The following is a 20,653-nucleotide window of genomic DNA, read 5'->3' as shown; positions in this document are numbered from 1 at the left end:
GAGCCCCATTTTCTTGGCCTTATCTAGTCCTTATTAGCTTACAAAGACCCCCACCTCCAAATACTATTACCATGTGAATTTGGGGTTAAATTTTTACCGCATGTACTTTTAAAAAGCCATAGCAGAAGGCATCATTTACCTTCTAAGTTATTTCTTAGTACATACAAACATGGGCACTTCTTTGTTGATTTTTTTCCCCCCTTCTCTCCTTCCTCCCCTTACCTCTCTCCACTTCCCTCTTCTGCCGCACTCAAATTTCTTTTCTCTTTCATTCATCATTTTTGTAGAGGGTAATGTCCCTATCACACTTATTTCCCTTCTGCTTTCTTCATCTGTTAATTACATAGAAAACTCATCTTTGCCACTTTAACCTCCTTCAGCTGGTTGTCATTTACTTCTAATTTTGTTCTTACAATGTCTTTCTTTGGGCTGATGAAAATGTTTCTGTCACTCACCAAAGGAAACTTTTCCCACTAGTCCTTTTCTATGATTCTTTTATTCAGCAAATATTTCTGGAGTACCTACTAGGCACTAAGTTGTTCTAGGTTTTGGTCTTTGAGCCACAAATAAGGAGTGTCTCTGTGTGGAACTTACAGTGTAATGGAGAAGACAGTCAAAATAAATAGATAAGTAATATCAGATGGTGAAACATGTTTTAAAGGTAAAGTGTATTAATGATCAGTAGGCAGTGATGGGAGTATGTATTATTTTGCATAATGTGATTAGAGAAGATTTCTCAGATTTGAGTTAAACCAAAATACAGTGAGAGAGTGAGCTATGTGGATATTCAGAAGAAGAGCTCTCCATGCAGAAGCGAGTACTATGCTAACTTGTGTTCTGGAAAGGCCAATGTGAGAATAAAATCAGCTTGGTAGGAGTTGAAGTCAAGGAAGTTGGCAAAGGAAGATCTTGTTAACCTGTGGGCTTGGATCAAAATTTAAATGTGACAGGAAGGCTTTGGAGGATCTTGAACAGAAGAATTTAATGTTGTCTGATAATATTTTAGAAGGATCACAGGAATAACTGAATAAACTATATGTGGTGGGAGGGGTTGCAGTAGAAGAACCTAGTTGCTAGGAGACTTATAGTGTTCTCTTGATGAGAAATGATGGTCATTTGGAGAAGTGTATTAGCTGTGGAGATGGTAAATGGTCAGATATGTGATGTTTGGTTGGATGTAGGGAGCAATACGGGGAGAGGAGCTAAGGATGTTTCTCAAGTTTTAGGCTTGAACAACTGGGTGAGTGGAGGTTCTATTAACTTGAAGTACCCAGTGAGGAACAGTTTATGGGGACTAGGAAAATTCGAGGAATTTATATATATTTTCAATATGTTAACTTTTAGATACCTGTTGGACAGTCTAATTGAGGTCAAGCACTCTCCTGGAGATTAGCTCTGATGTGGGATTGGAAATATACATATTGAAGTCACCCAGGAATTGATGGAACTGGGTAGGATCACTATGGATGAGTGAGTGTGAATGATGATAAAAAAGAAAAATGAGAGGACTTAACTGTTAAGTTCTTGAGCATGTAGACATCTGCAGAAGAGAAGGTTCTTTCAAAGAATATTGAAAAGAAGTGACTAGTAAGATAGGAGGACATGATATCCCAGAAACTGAGAAGGAAGGGATTCAAGAAGGGGGAATTATGCCAGATACTCCAAGGACATGGAATAATTTAAAACTTGATAATTGACCTTTGATTTTGACTTGCTAAATCCTGTTGATTCTACTTTGATCAATAGGGCTGTAAACTTTATAGCAGTCAAAATAAATAGATATGTAATCGATATCTATTTATAGCAGTCAAAATAAATAGATGTGTAATATGCACTCCCTGCCAGCAAGAGTATTAGTCTTTTCGCCTCAACTATTTTCCTCTTTTGGATTGTTGTTCTTATTACAATATAAAACATATGGGCATTTTAGAAAATTTGGAGAAAATAAAGTATAAGAAAGATGAAACAACAATATTCCTTATCCACCTTACCTTTAGAGATAATTACTGATAATAACTTCTTCCAGTTTTTTCTATGCATTTTTGTACATCTTTGAAATGCATATAATGTTTACGCTTTTATATAGAATTGAGGTGAAAAAGTTCGCTTTTGAAAATAAGTAAGTGGATCAACTTAGCAAATGTCAAGACATTTTTGAGAATGTGTAGCAGCATAGATGAAAAATCCTAACTGGAGTTCCTCTTCTGTGTCTACCCTAATTATATCTTAAATGAGTCCTGATTAATTTTCCTAGAGCATGTTCTCCTAAGCTGTTAGTGCATAGAGTGAGGTTAAATTAAAAGCATGAGCTCTTTTTTTTTTTTTTTAAGTATTACATGCTTATAGCAGGACATTTGGAAAATAGAAGGTGTATTCTTATCTTTTTTTTTTAAAGAGAGAGTGATAGAGGGAGAGAGAGAGAGAGAATTTTTTTTTTAATATTTATTTTTTAGTTATCGGCGGACACAACATCGTTGTTTGTATGTGGTGCTGAGGATCGAACCCTGGCCGCACGCACGCCAGACGAGCGCACTACCGCTTGAGCCACATCCCCAGCCCTGTTCTTATCTTTTGGAGATAAGAATTGCTGCTTATAATTAATGTTTATGATTTTCATCTATTTCCTGCCCTTTTCCACTTGTCTAAATGTACATGCACATGCATTTTATTTATTTATTTATCTCTAATGAGGATCAGACTTATGTTTTCTGGTTAGCATTTTCTTCACAATCCATTCTTCCCTCTGTTCTTTATAAATTATCATGGTCAGAGTGTATAAGCAGTTTTGTAATTCTGTTTGTTGTCAAATTGCTCTTCAAAAAGATTGTACCATTTGAAAGCATATTTATAAAGAATTTTGTTTTCTTTAAATTTTAGGGTAGACCACTATCTTGTTGAGCTATTTTAAATGAAGTTCTACTTGGATACAAAGATGAGGACTAGATAACTTCTTGAGGTTCCTTCTAACCCCTAGGATGAAGATAATAACTAACATTTGTGTAGTGCTCTAAAGTTTACAGAGTGAGTTTCCATACATCATCTCACTTGACCCTCACAACAACCCTGTGAGGTAGGTAGGACAGGTATTATTATCCTCATTTTAGAGATAAAGAAAATTGATAGAGAGGTTAAGTGATTTAATTAAGTTTAAATGTTCTGACAGGGGCTTAAATCCAGGTCTTTTGATTTAATCATATTCTTTGTATAAGGTTTCATACAAATGCACATTCAGGATTATTTACACATATTGGCTAGTTAAATGATATTTATTCTCTACAGAGAAAAATTCTAATGACAATCTTCCTTCCTCTTATCAATTGAATGGCTTTGTTTCTTTTGATTAAGTAATTTAATTATGTCACTATATTAAGCATCTACTGTTTTTCTCACCATTTGTGGGAAGGGGAAGTTAAGTTTTTCATTTTTTCTCTCTTTATCTTTTACTCTTTATTTTCTCTGCCTTGCCCCTTTGCATCACTCAAAAGTATAACTATATTGCTTACTCTCACATATGTAGCATAAAGTCTCTTAAGTAATAGGGTCTCAGAATATCTGTTCCTGACATGAATCAAATGTAGAATATTAAGACTTTTTGAAGGTGTTGAGCTCTTTTGTATCTTAAATAAAATTGAGATTATTGAGCCTTCCAGGTGCCTGTGACACTCTTAAAGGGACAGCAAATGATAAATGAAAGTGATAGTTGAGTTGAGGACAAATCTGGAGTGATTATTCTTCTCTTTTGACTAGTTACCTTAGGAGGTAGAAGTTTCTCAGACTCAATTTATGTGAGAACTTAGCAAAGACAGTGTCACATATGTTAGGAATAGACCTAAACTTTCATGATTGTAGTTTTTTATGTTAAAACCATCTCACAGTTTTTTGTACTACCTTTAAGTACTTATAACTTCCAATATTTTTTAAAATTAATTTTTTATTATTGTTTTTGTTTTTCTCTAGTTGTTGGTCTTGACGATATTATGGATGAAGGAGTTGTTAAAGAAAGTGGCAATGATACCATTGATGAAGAAGAATTGATTTTACCTAACAGGAATTTGAGGGACAAAGTAGAAGAAAATTCAGTGAGATCACCAAGAAAATCACCTCGTTTAATGGCACAAGGTAATTCTTTTAAAGAGGTCCAGCCAGAAGGTCAGAGCTATAGGAATAGATGTATTGGGTTGTAAACTTGCCAGAGATCATTTTTTTTATATTTGCTAATATTAAATCTTTTAATATTCAGATTATGAGATTATGTCAATTTGTTGTATAAAGTCTCCAGCATCTACTATCCCAATACTCATTTGTCTATCCATGGTAGAAATCACTATTAACTCAGCTAGCTACCTTTTTTTTTTCCTTTTTCTTTCTTAGTATTTACCTTCATATCTTTAAGAAGCATGCAGATATTCCTACTTTATTCTGATTTAGGTATTTATCACTTGACTTCCCACTCTGGATGATAAAGTTTTTCTTTTCTTTTCCCTGTCACATAAAAAGCACATTTTGTCATCCTTCCAATATATAATTTTATTAGAATTAATTATTTGTTACTATGGCTACATGTTGTTGACAATGATACTTTTAGTAAATGATAGCTACTTTTCTTGTACAACTTTTTTTCTTCTGCATTTGATTGTTTTCACTTTGCATTTGCTTTATTTATTGTGGATGTTCCAGTGATTACTCCCCAACTAGTTTTGTTATTTGTCTGAATTTTTCTTCATGAAATTTTGTATATCAGGGATTCTGTCATTTTCATTTTATTGAAAAAGTAACCCTTGGTGCCTTCTGATTATTGCCTTGGGTAGACTATTGTTAACCTTATAAATCTGATAAAAAGCCATTATTCAGGAGTCTTTTTTTTTTTTTTTTTTTTAACTTTTTCTGAGGAGTCTGTACTTGGTACTTTGTTATAGTTCCTGTTTCTTTCTTTTTGGTCGTTGAGTGCCTTTATTTTGTGACACACCTTTTCCAGAAGTTTTGTGAGAAAAGGAATTGTGGAGATACACTTCTTAAATTATGTGTGTCTGCAAGTCTATTGAATCTGTTCTCACTTGGAATCATGGTTTGGTTGGAAATGAAATTTGAGATTCGAAATCAGTTTCTTTGGAAATTTAAAGGCGTTTTTCCATTTTCTTCTAACTTAAGTGTTATTGAGAAGTTTATTTTGATTATTTTTGGAGATATATTACCTGCTTTCTTATGGAAGGTTGTGGAATTTTCCTCTTTAGTGCTAGTGTTTTGATGTTTTGTGATACTCTTGGTGTGAATGTATCATGATAATGTACCTTGATGTGAGTATATTTTATGTATTGAGCTAGGATTAATTAGAGCTTTAGTCTAAAAACTATTGGTTTTCAGTTCTAGGAAAATGTCTTGAATTATTTCATTGTTAATTCTCTTGTTTTCTCATTTCTTGCTTTCTGAAATTCCTATTAATGCAAGTGTTAGAAGGCATGGATTAGCCCTTTCATTTATATTTTGCATACTCCAACCTTTTGCTTTTTTCCTTTACTTGCTGAAATTTTCTGTTTCCTCATACTTTACTGTTTTGTACTTTTAAATTCCCAAATATCCTTTTGTTTAATTTTGAAATTGGCCCTTTTGTTAACATTCTATTCTGGATTTGCGCATATAATATCTTTCTTATTAAGGTACTCATGGTAAATTAAAACGTTTTTTTTTTATCTCCTTTCATAATTTTCTTTCCCTTCATTTTGTATTTTAAAAGTATTGTGGACTTCATGTTTCATGTTGGAGGCTTTCCTAGAATGTTAGACTCTTGACTGTTGCTCATGTTTAAGGATAGAGAACAAAGACAGCATGGAACCTATAAGCACGAGGACAATTGTGTGGTTATCTGGCTTTGCTGTTTTTTGACGGAATCCCTCATATCAAAGTTTAGGTTATTCCTGTAATAGCATATTATGGGAGTCTTTGAGGGATAATGTTTGGGGTGTCTCAGTTTTCAGTGTATACAAATTGACTTAAGTCTTACAAATTTCACTGTATTGTCCTCCACTCTCATATATGTATGTGATACTCATTAGTATAATACACTTTACTCTCTCAAGAGGATAAACCACCAGTTTTGGGTTAGGTGTTGGATTTTGCCAAACCTGCCAGCTTAGTGTCTGTCACATTAGGTCTTCTATATCAGTTTTTTTTCTCTTGTGGTACTGGGGATTGAACCCAGGGACACTTTATTCCTGAAATATATCCTCAACTCTTTTTTATTTTTTATTTTGAGGCAAGGTCTTGCTAAGTTGCTGAGGCTGGCTTCAACTGTGCAATCCTCCTGCTTCAGCTTCCTGAGTAGCTAGGATTATGGATGTGTATCATTGCACTCAGCATTACATCAGTTACTTTTTAATCACGTCTTGTTTTGCTTCAAGAATTTGTCATTGTTTTGGATTCATGCCTTTTCAAAAAAGATCCCTTTGTGTAGTATAGTGTTGAAGTGAATAAACTTTGTTGCAAGTATTCACCTGAGTTTTTCTGTGATTTGCATTTTTGATCAGATTTAGTTATTGGCCTGTGCATATTTGAGACTTCGAGAAATGAATAAAACAAATAATGTAGAAAAATAATAGTTTTTATCAATAGAGTCAGGCTCCAAACTAAAACAGTTTATATTTAGAGACAAATGACTTTTATCTTTTGCATAACAAATTACTTTCTATTAGAAACTAATATTTTATCAGTATATCTTCACAGTTACCGTGCTATTTGTTCTTTTATGATTTTTAGCAATCACTTGAGTGTTAAAAGTCTTCATTTATTTCAAGGGTGGATAAAATGGGTTTCAAAGCTTTAAAAGTCATCTAAATTATGGAATAAAACCTCATTAACATTTATTATTTAAAAAATATATAGGTGAGCTTTGGATAAACTCATAATCCACTTGATAATTTTTAAAAGTTATTAACTGCTTCCTTAATGTTCACATACATTAAGTCCTGAAGGAATTAAGAAAGGGTCCCTGAGGAATGTACAGGAAGAATTAATGAGATCCTCAAACTGCTGACAGGAGGATGCCCAGACTGTGTGTACCATTGTAAAGATCAGAATAAATAAAGAATAAGTAAAGAGAGGATTTAAAAAAAAAAAAAAGAAGAAGAAGAACAAATTCTAAAGAGAAGGAGCAGAGTAGAAAAGATAAAGTCTCATGTGAGATAATCTTACTATTGTAATATGAAGATTGCTTACTAACATTCAAATTACTGTACTTGGGCAGGGATGGCCAAGCAATTGGATGGGATCCACTCACTGATAGTGCGATAAACAAACTGCAGCTGTGATTCATTCTTCATCAAAATCAGCTCTTTAAGCTGGGTGTGGTGTAATCCTGGTGGCCCGGGAGGCTGAGGCAGGAGGATCTCAATTTTGAGGCCCTAAGCCACTTAGTAAGTGGCTTAAAATAAAAAATAAAAAGGGCTGGGGAGGGTTGGGATTGTGGCTTAGTGGTATAGGACTTGCCTCGTATGTGTGAACTACTGGATTCGATCCTCAACACCACATAAAAATAAAGATTTTTTTTTTTTTTAAAAAGGCTGGGGATGTGGCTCAGTGGTGAAATGCCTCTGGGTTTAATCCCCACAACAAAAACCAAAAAAACAAAAAACAAGCAAACAAAAAGAAAGATAAGCTCTCCCTCCTAGAATCTGGAGGTGGGGGTGAGGATGGGGGGAGATGACAAGAAAGTAGCAGGGAATCTGTTAGAGAAGAGGAAGGTGATTGAGTGGAGAGGGGAGAGAAGAGAATAAGAGAAGGTCATAGGGTAAATAGAATCAAAGTATGTTATTTGCATGTATATGAATAAGCAACAGTGAAACTCATTCCATGTAATAATTTTTTTCTGTTTAAGAAAGGGTCCCTAAGATTAGGATGACTATATAATTTAGTTTTCAAACTGGGTGAAAGTTTGAAGAGTGTACTGTTAAGCTGGGTGTGGTTGTGCACACGCCAGTAATTTGGGAGGCTGGAATTGTGAGTTCAAAGCCAGTCTCAGCAATGGGGAGGCACTAAGCAACTCAGTGAGACCCTGCCTCTAAATAAAATTCAAAATAGAGCATTGGTAGAGAGCCCCTGAGTTCAATACCCAGTACCTGTACCCCCCACCCCTGCCCACCAAAAAATAAATAAATAAATAAATAAAAAATGTGCTGATAATTTTATCAGGACTATAAGCATCACCTGGAATAGTTCCATTAAAAAATAGTTCCAGATAGTTTCTTCTCACAGTTTAATTATAAATGACAAATTAGGGAAATTTTAGAAATATTGGGGTATAGTAGGATTTTGTTTTGAAAGAGAGCTTTTAAAAATGGTATTGTTTATCTGGAATTGGTTTAGAAGTATAGGATATGCAGTCTTAGAAATAGCTTTGTATTTTGAATTTTAATTTATGAGTCTTTCTACTTACTGAGTTAATCAGTTCTTTTCACTTTGTTTCTCCTGGAGGATTTATCAGGATAAGAAAAGAGGAAAAACTCAAGACTTTTTACATTTTCATTTTGATACATTTACTTGGTTTAGATATTTTAAATTTTAATTTTTTTTTCTGGTAATCTGTGTATTGTACTCTGGCATATATACTCTTACTTAGGAATAGCTTGAATGTTAAATTGTGATGTAAGGTAAATACATTGAAAAAAGGAATTAGACTTTGAGGTTTTATCTCAACTCATGTAGGTCCTATTTGTGAGATGGTTTTAGTTTGGATTTTATTAGTGTTTGAATTTATTCAGTTTTATATGTTTGGAAATGTATGATGTTTAAAATGTATGATGGTCTTTCTTTGGGCATTAATGTAAAGGAAGCTGATTTGTTTTTACTTAATACTTCTTATGGAAGAGAAACCTGATGAAAATGTTTCTTGTATTAGGTTATAGTATTAGTCCGAGTTGCATAGTTGCTTTTTTTTTTTTAACCCTACCAGAATTCAAAGAACTTTGATAGAGTTGATGAATATGTTAATGTATATATGAGCATTTTTATTAAAATGTTCATATAAATCTAAGAGCTCAGAATAAAGAAGTGATATATTATTATATAAATTGTACTGAGATAAAAACACATGGCAAAATAGCTAAGTTATTTTTATTTATTTTTTTCCTTGTGATAGAACAAGTAAGAAGTTTGCGACAAAGCACTATTGCCAAGCGTTCAAATGCAGCACCTTTAAGTAGCACAAAAAAAGCATCTGGGAAGACTGTATCTACCCCTAAAGCAGGGGTGAAACAACCAGATAAATGTCAGATTAAAGAAGAAGTTTGTACATCACTAAAACCTGAGTATCATAAGGAGAATAGAAGGAGCAGCAGACACATTGGACAGATTGAAGTGGTACCAGAAATATCAGTTTCTTCAGGTCATTCTTCAGTGTCATCTTGTCTTGAAATGAAGGAAGAAGATGGATTAGATTCCAAGCATAAATATAATAATCAGGGAGAAGCAAATGTGCCATCTCATGAATTAAATAGTCCACTTCTTTCAGAGACTTGTGTTAGTATTGAAGAAAAGAAAAATGAAGCTCTGATGGAAGGTAAAATTAAGACTGTTAGTAGCCCATTGTTTCAGTTTTCAGGTAAAGAAGATGATGAACAGAATGATTCCATTTCAGATAAAATGGATGAGACTGTTGAAGAAAGGAGGGCAAAGGGAAAACTTGAACAAGAATCAAAGGTGGTAGCAAAATTATCTCATGCGGATGACCAAATTATTGAGGAACCTGAATCTTCTTCTGGTATGTCTGGTGATACTGCTTGTATAGATCCAAATAAGACAGAGAAGAACCTTGTAGATTTGCCTAGTTCCGTGGATAAAGTGACTGAATATAATTTGGAATTGAAGAATACCATGGATATTGTTGATGAAGCTGAGAATTCCCTTCAAAGAACTAAAGTGGAACCGTTAGGTTCTGGTGAAGACACAGAGTCTAATGATATTCAGCTAAAGACCACTGAGTTTAATAAATCAAATTCAGAGGTGGTTGATACTAGTCCTTTTGAACCAGAAACTAATATTTTAGAAAATGCTATTTGTGATGTGCCTGACCAAAATTCAAAGCAGTTGGATATTACTGAAAATATTAAAATGGAGCCTCATGATACAGCAAACCTTCAGAATGATAGGAGCAGCCAGTCAAGTAGTGTATCTTGCTTAGAATCAAAAAACACAAAATCCAAACACACAAAACCTATAACTCATTCTAAGCAAAACATGACCACAGATACTCCAAGGAAAACTGTTGCAGCAAAGCATGAAGTAGTGCATAACAAGACGAAAGTTAATGTAAAAAGTATGAAACGAAATGCTGATGAACCAGAATCTCAGCAAAATTTTCATAGACCAGTCAAAGTGAGAAAAAAACAAATTGATAAGGATGCAAAGACTCAGAGTTATAATTCTGGGGCTAAATCTATGAAAAGCCAAGCTCATTCTATATTGAGAAAAACATCACAGGATCAAAATGTAGTGCAAACTTCCAAATCTTTAACTCATTCTTTGAGTGATAAGCCTCTTCCTGGTCACCCTAGTTGCTCTAAAGAACCTCATCATCCTGCACAAACTGGACACTTACTACATTCCAGCCAGAAACAGTGCCATAAACCTCAGCAGCAGGTATCAGGAGTGAAAATCACTAGTCATGTGAAAGAAGAGCTTGAACACCCAGGCCTTGAGCATTCTAAGGAGGATGATAAACTGAAACTAAAAAAACCTGAGAAAAACCTACAACCTCGCCAGAGAAGAAGCAGCAGAAGTTTTTCTTTGGATGAACCACCATTATTCATTCCAGACAACATAGCTACCGTAAAAAAAGAAGGCTCAGATCATAATTCTTCATTTGAAAGCAAATATGTATGGACTCCCAGCAAGCAGTGTGGGTTTTGCAAAAAACCACATGGCAACAGGTGTGTGTGTGTGTGTATGAGTGATGTATACATTGAAGAAAAATTGGTTTTGTGGCGGGTGGGATTAGTGTGAGAATTTTTTTATATATACAGAAATTATTTAATATACAAAGACTTTTGCAAAAACCAAAAAACCCCTCATCAATCCTGGATAAATGATAGAAAGATGGAGCCACTGAAATTACAAATATATCATCCCAGAACATTTTTAAAAGCATAGTCTGACCAATAGCTGATATATACAGAAATGTTATATTGTAACCAGTGAGAGAGAGTGTAATTTAGTAATTACATCTGAAAAAGATACTGAAAACTTTGGTTTATCAGAAAATTGTTATACTGCCTTGGGACTGTAAGTTATATATCATTCTATTTGGCTTGAGAAGAACTAGTAATAAAGTATAAAGGTCATAATGGAAATTTAATTTTCTTTTGAAGTTTATTTTTTTTAAATAATGCACATTAAAGACTTAATACTATCATCTCAAAACTGTCAAACTTGACTTTGGAATGAAATTTGATAGCTGAAACAACTGTTAAATTACACAGTGAATTTTGTATGTAACATGAAATAGAGTGAGAACATGTATTTCTTTTTGGAATGTTGTAGTGATTACAGTAATTTTTTGTGAGTTCTAGTCTTTCAAAATTTTAGTTTATTTAGCATTACTTTTCATTATTCTTTTTTAGAATTCCATTAATAGTTTTATGACACTGCCTTCCCACTCCAATACATTTTTTTATTTACTGGCTTTTTTTTTAAGAAAAGGAAAACAAGATGAAGTGGAATTTGCAGCTACAAGATTGTCCTGGTCAAGTGTTCACATTGCCGTTGGAACTTCTGTCAACACTGATATGATAAAAGGAAATTATAACTTGTACATTATTATGTCATCTTTATTCATGAAAGTTAATATTAGGATGACTTTTCCTAGCACTGTCAGACTAAATAAAAATGAAACTAAATTTGGAGAGGGACAATTTTAGTAAAGTATATACTTTATTTTGATGGGAAGGAGTTGTTAGGAGAGTGGAAGAGGAGAAGAGTTGGAGTTCTCTAAAAAATAAGTTTTATGTCAAAGAGTTTCTTCATTTATGATTTATGATCAGTACAAGGCTTATTTTCAGCATCTGGGGTTATTTCATAACAATATATTCCAGTTTTTTCACATTGTGATTTTTTTAATATAGTGCTACATTTGTCCCTACTTTTATGGTCTTTATAGTTTTTTATATAAAACACCTTATTCTGATATTTCAAAATGAGCCTAGTATTTTTAAACTTAAGAATTAAGAGTTAGATGATGCTTTTAAGTAGCCTTTTAATAAAAGCCAGCCCTTTTGTGTCTGCTAAAACCTTCTAAAAATCATCACCTTGACATATGGTCAGAGAAATGGAATAGAAGCCTTAAGTGAAACCTGGGCATAGAGTTGGAAGCTGTGTTTAAGTACATTATAATGTAGATTTATTTATTTTTTTATATGGTGCTGAGGATCAAACCTAGTGCCTCACGCATGCCAGGCAAGCACTCAACCACTGAGCTATAACCCCAGGCCTTCTATTGTAGCTTTTTAATAGATAAACTTTTGTTCTAATGACACAGTCTTCATGAGTTTGTCCAGGCTTTTAAATATTTCATCAACATCAACAGTATTTTCATAAAATAAAGAAGTGTTAGTTCTATTAAAGAAAAAAATTTTTTTAAACCTAATGCCACCTTTGAGATCTACTTTACATTGTCTAGAGTATCTTTCCTGCAGGTGGAAAATGACTTAGAATATTAGATGTATAGGAATTTTGGGTTCACCCTGTGTAATTGACGTAGATAATATATTAAAAAAACATTGGAAACAATCAGTTTTGGAAGGAGCTTTGCAGAATTCTTCAGTCTTGTGAATAAAGAAGACTAAGTGATTGCTTTTTTCTTTACATATCAACTAGCCTTCTGTGCTTTATTATATTGCATTTACTCAAAATGTACATTTCACATAGTAATTTTCCTATTTTAATCCACATGTAATAATATGAACTTATTTAAGGGAAAATGTATAGAAATAATTTTAGTCCTCTTTGATGTCATGTATTAGCCACACTGAAAGTTATTTGTTAATATACAGATCTGACATTGTTAGCCCTTGTGACAACTTTGCTTCTGTAAAGACTATTTTAACTTCAGCATTTTACACACACTGCATTTGGTATTAACCTCCTGATATGTGCATCCAGCTGGAAATTATATTTTGTAGTAGAGAGATTCATGGCATAGCCAGATGTGATAAGCAACTTCTTCATTTATCCTAAAGACAGTAGGTATTAACTCTTTAAGATGCTGTGTAAGGTTTTTTGCTGCTGCTTCCTAATTCAGCCTAAAACCAAAAGAATGTTGTTTTAAAAACTATTTAACGCTTTGTTTTTCAATAAATGCAACTTTTGAATTTTTTAACATCAGCTAGTTAGCATTTTGAAAGAACAAAGTCTTAGATACCTTGTGGTTTCTACTTCCTTAATTCTTCAAAAGATGCTTGTATCTTTAATTTGCATTGTACTTTCATGGCCCTCGTTATAGATTAGTATATTGGATAAAGTTTTTAAAAATGAAAAAAAAATCTTCTTAGTAAAATGTATTCATAGATTTATGTTCAAATAAGAAAACATTTCTGAGAAGGTAATTCTTTTCTAGAACTAATGATTCTGATTTTTCTCAGAATTTTGTAGACAAAATATTTATAGACATATTTTCCCCTCCATATTAGACTGTTGTAATAACAAATGATTTAATGTTTATGTGAAATAGAATTCTTTTATCTTAGAATAATGAGTACAAATCTACTCTACAGTAACATGGTCTAGGCTGACACTAAAAATTATTCAGAGCTGAAGGCCCATCTTATAACACATAAAAGTGTTAGTGATTTGTGAAGAAACTTGAAAATTTTCTAGAATGTGTTTTGGCTCATGCCAAAATGATTCTTAACTAATTTATACTAATTTGGTTCAGTTAAATGATCCAGAGCTAAATCCTACACAGTGATTTTAGATCAATATTGATTACCATAGCATCTGTGGTACAATATTTTCCTTAATTTCTCTTCTGGGTAACCAAAAATGCAGGGACAGGGCAAAAAAATGGGAGAGTAATTATTAGCTACTTCACCTCTTGCTGTACTGTGCACCCCTACTGTGTCATCCCCCTTCCTCATGTTTTTAAAGTACAGTAACCCAGAAAGGGAAGAAAATAAACTCCTTATGTGTGTATGTGTATGAAAAATCATCCATTTTTAAAAGTATAGCTTAAAAAGTTCATGGTACTTCTAAGTTTTAGATTTTAAAATAATCACTATTTACATTTTTGGAGAATTAGTTTCATTTAAAGTGCATTTCATTTTCCCCTGTGGAAATTATTTTTTTCCAACATCATTTTTTCCCCTTGATTAACTGTATGTTTTTAACATAAACCTAAACTATTAAGATATCATCTGTAGATGGCACTAGAGGTTAGCTTTTCGGAGCCTCTTAAGTTTGAGACATAATAACTTTGTCCAAAATAACTTTGAAGTAAGGCACAGTGAAATAATTACTTGAAAATTTTATGATCATAACTTATTCTTCTCTGGTTAAGTTAAATAAAAATTTGAAAATACTATGTGTTTTATAATTTGACATTTAGAATAGGATTTGACACAAAAGCATAGTCCAAGTTTTCAAGTTGTGTGTTATTGAAATAATTTCAGACTTCATTTGAAGAAATCATAAATCAGCTTTGTGGAAGTAAAGAGACATCACCATTAGCTTTCCTTAAGTATTTCAAATCTGTTCATATTAGTTGATTTCAGAAATAATGCTTTTAACTTTGCAACGTGAAATGAAGACATTGAAGTACCTGTATTATTAAAACCTTTTTTTCCCCTTTGGCTGGAATATCTTTATCACTGAAACATTATGAAGCCATCAAGGATTTCAAATCTAGACATCACCTCTGTTATCTAGAGATCTTCTATTTCTGTCTTAAAAACAAATATTCCATTGTTTGCAATTTTTTCATGTCTTGTGAATTCAAAACGTGTTTTTTAAATTTTTCAAACCAAATGCATCATTGGAAAGATGAAGACTTAACCTGATAAAAGTAGCACAGCCATAACCAATGAAGGTTAAGAATGATAAACGTAGATATGAAGAAGTCAAGGCACAGAAGTAGTTGGCAAAGGCACATGAGTCAGGAGAAAAGAAAGTGCTGTTATGGAGGAATGAGGTATTTGGTGTGACTTTTAAAACACCTTGTGAGGATGTATAGTTAAGATTTTAATTTTTGTATTTTCAGTGTTAAACAGGATCTCCAACCTGCTCTATTTAGAGCAGGTTGACTCTACAATCCACTGTATTGCCTTTACAATTTCTCCTTCCTGTTGGACTACAAGTCTGCCCCTATCTGCCTCCCACTACAGGGTATTGAGCACAGAGGCACTCTACCACTGAGCTACATCTCCAGCCCTTTGAAAAAACTTTAAAAAGACACTAAGTTGCCTAGGCTGGTACCAAACTTGTGGTCCTCCTGTGTCAACTTCTCAAGTTGCTGGAATCACAGGTGTGCCCTAAGGTGCCCTACAGACTAAAAGTTTTAAAAGAGTTTTGGCACTTGGAGATTGCAGTGGTGTCAAAATCAGTAGACTAGACAAGTCCTTAAATGATTAAAGAAGATAGAAGTCTTTGAAACATACCGTGAAATGCTAGCCTGAAGAATGAAGAAGGAAAATGTTAAAACATGAATATTTGAAGTGAGCTTTGTAGTTTTCCTAACATTAAAAAGTATGTAAAGGAGATAATGTCTCCCTTACATTGCTGTTTATATATCTGATTTGCCAATTTATTCTAAAGTAATTAAAATTATAATTGAGGAAAAAACATTTTTGGAATGATGAATCTCATGTCTTTAGACTTACTGGTAGTGTGATTAGTGATTTATTGTTACTAAAATGCAGTACAGGGAAAGACTGACCAGAAGAATGGAATTAATATAGAATCTGAATGTTATTACCTTCATGTCAAGGTTGCATACTAATCCTTTGGAAAACAAGTTTTTTATCTAAAGCACTTGGGCATTAGTAGGAATATCTTTCTCACCCACCCAAAAGTTTATAAACATTTTTCAGCTGAATCTTATACAATGAAAGCATATTTTGAGCTTAAGTGATACTGGTTAATAAACAGTTTTAGAGACCCCTTATGTTAGTTTTCACTTACATTTCTGTTGCTGTTTTTTTCCTTTTCACTTAAAACAATTTGGATAAACAATTCTTCCCCAATTTTATGCATGATTTCAAAGACTGTAGCTGTAACTTGAATGGATTATGATGAAATTATCACAGAAATCACTTTCCTCTGGAGAAATTCACTGAGTCTGTAATTTGTTCTATGTGGCATTCTTTATGGACAGATCTGTTGTCCTTTGTTTTTATTCGTGATGGTGTGTTGTTTGTGTCCTCCCCACTCTAATATTTTCTCATGCCAGAGGAAATAATTTGAAGTTTTAGAAATTTCATTTTCATCATGTTCTTTGAAATTTGCTCCATGTTGAACTAATGGAATGGGTAAAGATGAACATGCAAAATATCAGAAAATCAAATATTGAACATTTAATTTAGTCTCACTTTTGACATTGATTTATTTTAAAAAATCACAATTTTTGTTGTTTTTTTGCTTTTTTTTTTTCCAGGTTTATGGTTGGCTGTGGGAGATGTGATGACTGGTTTCATGGTGATTGTGTTGGGTTAAGTCTTTCCCAAGCACAACAAATGGGAGAGGAAGACAAAGAATATGTGTGTGTAAAATGTTGTGCTGAAGAAGATAAAAAGACTGAGATATTAGACCCAGATATTTTGGAAAACCAAGCTACAGTTGAAGTCCATAGTGAAGATAAAACAATGGAATGTGAAAAGCTTGGGTTATCAAAGCACATGACAACGAATGACAAAACCAAATACATAGATGATACAGTGAAGCACAAGGTCAAAATTTTAAAACGGGTGAGCTTTTTATTGGTACATTTTGTTATTTTAAGAATTTTGTGTGAACCAACCGTGAGAATCTTGAAATTTCAAGGTTTTGAGTTTTTCTGGTGTACAGTTTTAAATTTATGTTTTCTTAAAAATGAAATTTATTTAAGAATATTTGGATAATCATGGTGAAACCAGATGGTTGCATCTTCAGAATATGCAAGCCTTATTTCTAATGGTTCTTTGTGCTATTTCTGTAGAGGCTGCATTTTCTTTTTAAGGCATTTTAGAGCCTTTCAATTTGAATAAAACAGTGAAATATTTACTTGATAAATTTTGAGATGATAAAAACTCTTTGATTAAGTCAAAATTTGAAGACTTTAATATGTACTTTATAATTTGACATTTAGAATTGAATAGAATTGTCTGTTAGGATGCTTGTGTGATCTTGTGGTTTGTAAGTGTAAATTGTGCTTGCCAAGTTTTTTAAAAAGCTTTTTAGACCATAAATGTCAATTTTTTAAATATTTGGCATTATTATTTTCAAGTTGGAACATTTTTTTTCTATTGTTTTTCTTGTAAGGAAAAAATTACTTTTAAAATAACTTTTAGTTTTCATCCCCGCCCCCAGCCCCATATTTGCTTGGAACTCTCACCTCATTATTTTTCTCTTAAAAGGTTGGTCAGTTTTCCCTGATCTTATATTTTTAACTTTTTTCTGAAGTGTTTCTTTTCTTCTGTTTTTTTGTTTTTGTTCTTTGTTTTTGGTACTGGGGATTAAACCAGGCTGAGGCTCACCTTGAACCATGCCATCCTCTGTCACAGCCTCCTGAGTCGCTAGACCTTCTGAAATAGTTTTCTAATAGAAATTTCAAGATGCTTGGGGCTGGGGTTGTGGCTCAGCAGTAGAGTGCTCGCCTAGCAAATGGAGGCCCTGGGTTCGATCCTCAGCACCACATAAAAATAAATAAGTAAAATAAAGGTATTGTGTACAACTACAGTTAAAAAATGAATATTTTTAAAAAAGAAATTTCAAAATGCTTAACAGGAGCAATATAAAGGACACAATATTTTGTCTCATTTAATTTTCTTGTCTTTTCATTACCTTTGATTTTTTAAATCCTTAATTTGTTATAGAATACTGCAGAGAAGGAAATTGTAGCAATAAATACATAAGAATAGACAAGTATGATAATCTAAAAGATAGTATGAATTTTAGAGTTGGAAGGAACCTAGGGACCTTTTAGTCCAACCATTCTGCTTTGTTAATATTTTTTACAATTCTAAGTGAAAGTCCTGTTTTTATTTGAAAAGCATTGCAAGGGACTACATCTTCATTTTAAACAGCTCCACTTGTTATAAAATACTTCAGTTTGAGTTGAAATTTGCATCCCTGATGACTAATCTTTCTACAATATAATAGGGAAGATAATAGATTCAAGTACATGATTGTTTCTCCAGAATCTTCCCCTTATTTTACCCTGATTTCTAAACTCAGGTTTTTTCAGACACTACTTATGAAACAAATCTGGATTAACTACCAGTTTTTAAAACCTTGAAGAATCCAACATTATCTGTCCTACTTTTTGAGAATCAGATTCTGTCCTTCTGATATTTTCTATTAGTTTGGTCAGCATCAAAATAATTTATAATACAGACCTGGGAGCTCCATTAAACAGTTTATAGCATGTCTTTGGAAAGTTTCTTAATTATCACCTCTATATACATAGCCTCTATTCCAGTATCTGTGTCCACAAAGGAACTGAGGTTTGTCTGATTTTGTAAATGTATGTACCATCCAAGTGATCGTTGCTTTCTTTCTTTTTTATGTTGATGGTGACCTATTGAATCTTTGAACATGTCTGATGTTAGTTTATGGAATCTGCATTTCAGAGAGAGAATTTTTTTTTAATATTTATTTTTTAGTTCTTGGCGGACACAACATCTTTGTTTGTATGTGGTGCTGAGGATCGAACCTGAGCCTCAAGCATGCCAGGCGATCGCGCTACCGCTTGAGCCACATCCCCAGCCCTGGAATCTGCATTTCAAATCTGAGTTTCTGTTGTATGGCATGGTACTATCAGATTTAGGCATATAACATATCAAAATGTGTTATTGTTGTCAAGGAAGTGTAGTTGGAGGGGTAAAAAACAAAAACAAAACAAACAAAAAAACCCAAGTAAATAAAAAATTAGAAGATTCCCATTCTAGAGAAAATAATTTTTTTATATGTATACTCTTAGAAACTTACGTTCATATGTTTGTCAGTGCACAGCATTTTTCTGTCTTTCAAGCACATAGGTTTGATGTGATTAATTTCTACCAAGGATCTCAGAATTCAGTTTCATTAGTAATTCTTTGTGGGTTATAATTAGAACCAGAGAAGCAAGGATGGTTTATTTTGCCCCTGGGATTTAAAATTGTTAGTAGGCATACTAAGAACTCAGTTGATGCACTTATGTAGGCAAGTGTGACTTCATTTGCTTTAGAAATATAGTGAAAAATGAAATGCTTGTTTCTCCACAATTTCTTTTTGCATATCTAAGCTAGCTAAGAACTTTTTTTTTACCTTATGCCTAATTTTCTTTCTGTTAACATTATTGGGAACATAATCTCTTGCCCTTTTCTCCCTTCTTTTATAGGCTATTGTGTTTTGCAAAAAATAGGTGTATAACAAATGGATTTTGAATGAAAGGGAATCTTTTTTAATAATAAGGCTTATTTTTTGTACATCTTTAAATATCTATCTATCTATATATATGTATCTATATTTATTTATTTATTTTTTTGGATGCTGGAGATTGAACTTAGGGACACTTTACCCTTGAGTTACATACCCTGCCCTCTTTTTTAAATTTTTTTTAATTTATTTTGAGACCAGACCTCTCTAAGTTGCTGAGGCTGACCTCAAACTTATCATCCTCCTTCTTTAGCCTTCCATGTTGCTAGGATTACAGGCATGCTTCACTGTACCTATCATAAAATATGTGTTCTTTTTAGTGGGGGGCAGGTACTGGGGGTTGAACTCAGGGTCACTCGACTACTGAGCCACATCCTCATCCTATTTTGTATTTTATTTAGAAACAGGACCTCAGTGACTTGTTTAGTGCCTTGCTTTTGCTGAGGCTGGCTTTGATCTCTCAGTCCTCCTACCTCAGTCTCTTGAGCCACTGGGATTACAGGCATACACCACCACACCTGGCCAAAATGTTTGTTCTTAAGAGGTAGTAATACTAGTTAGGTTGAATTTTTTTTATCCATATACTATTGAGGCTTGTTTCCTGTTTAAAGATTATTTAGTGGTATTCATTTTAATGAATTAAGTGCTATTTTTCCAGGAGTCTGGTGAAAGCAAAAATTCATCAGACTGTAGAGATAATGAAGTTAAAAAATGGCAGCTAGCGCCTCTTCGAAAGATGGGACAACCAGTTTTACCGCGGAGATCTTCAGAAGAAAAAAATGAGAAAATACCAAAAGAGTCTACAACTGTTATTTGCACAGGTGAAAAAGCTTCAAAATCAGGTAGTGTTATTAAAATAAATTATTATATGCTAATTTATTTGTTTTATTTTGTACACAATTAATAAATAGGGGATTTTTAAAAATTTGTATTTTAATAGCAGTAGTGATAGTTTATATGGTTGGCCTTATTTGTAATTCAAAAGTATTACTCTGAGATCTGGGAACTTAAGGCCCCTTGCCTTCATGGCACTTGGATACTAGTTGGAGAAGCAGAAAATAAGTTG

General features: G+C 33.1%; 1 protein-coding gene across 10 annotated transcripts in view; it reads left to right on the top strand.

Moving 5' to 3' along the window:
• Nucleotides 1–20,653, top strand: part of Phf3 (PHD finger protein 3) — an 84,774-nt gene that overhangs the window by 43,570 nt on the left and 20,551 nt on the right. For 4 of the 10 annotated variants that reach the window (XM_005318520.4, XM_013355780.4, XM_078019817.1 and 1 more), the window contains 4 exons: nt 3,958–4,119; nt 9,128–10,916; nt 16,628–16,937; nt 20,246–20,429. In XM_005318520.4, coding sequence (XP_005318577.2) covers nt 3,958–4,119; nt 9,128–10,916; nt 16,628–16,937; nt 20,246–20,429 — 2,445 coding nt within the window. Of the gene's footprint in view, nt 1–2,974; nt 3,071–3,957; nt 4,120–9,127; nt 10,917–16,627; nt 16,938–20,245; nt 20,430–20,653 lie in introns of those variants that run through there. The other 6 variants (XM_040282886.2, XM_040282888.2, XM_040282891.2 and 3 more) reach the window with 4 other exon arrangements.

The sequence above is a fragment of the Ictidomys tridecemlineatus genome, chromosome 8, assembly GCF_052094955.1.
Source record: "Ictidomys tridecemlineatus isolate mIctTri1 chromosome 8, mIctTri1.hap1, whole genome shotgun sequence".
Classification (NCBI taxonomy): domain Eukaryota; kingdom Metazoa; phylum Chordata; class Mammalia; order Rodentia; family Sciuridae; genus Ictidomys; species Ictidomys tridecemlineatus.
This window is presented reverse-complemented; position numbering and strand designations above follow the sequence as displayed.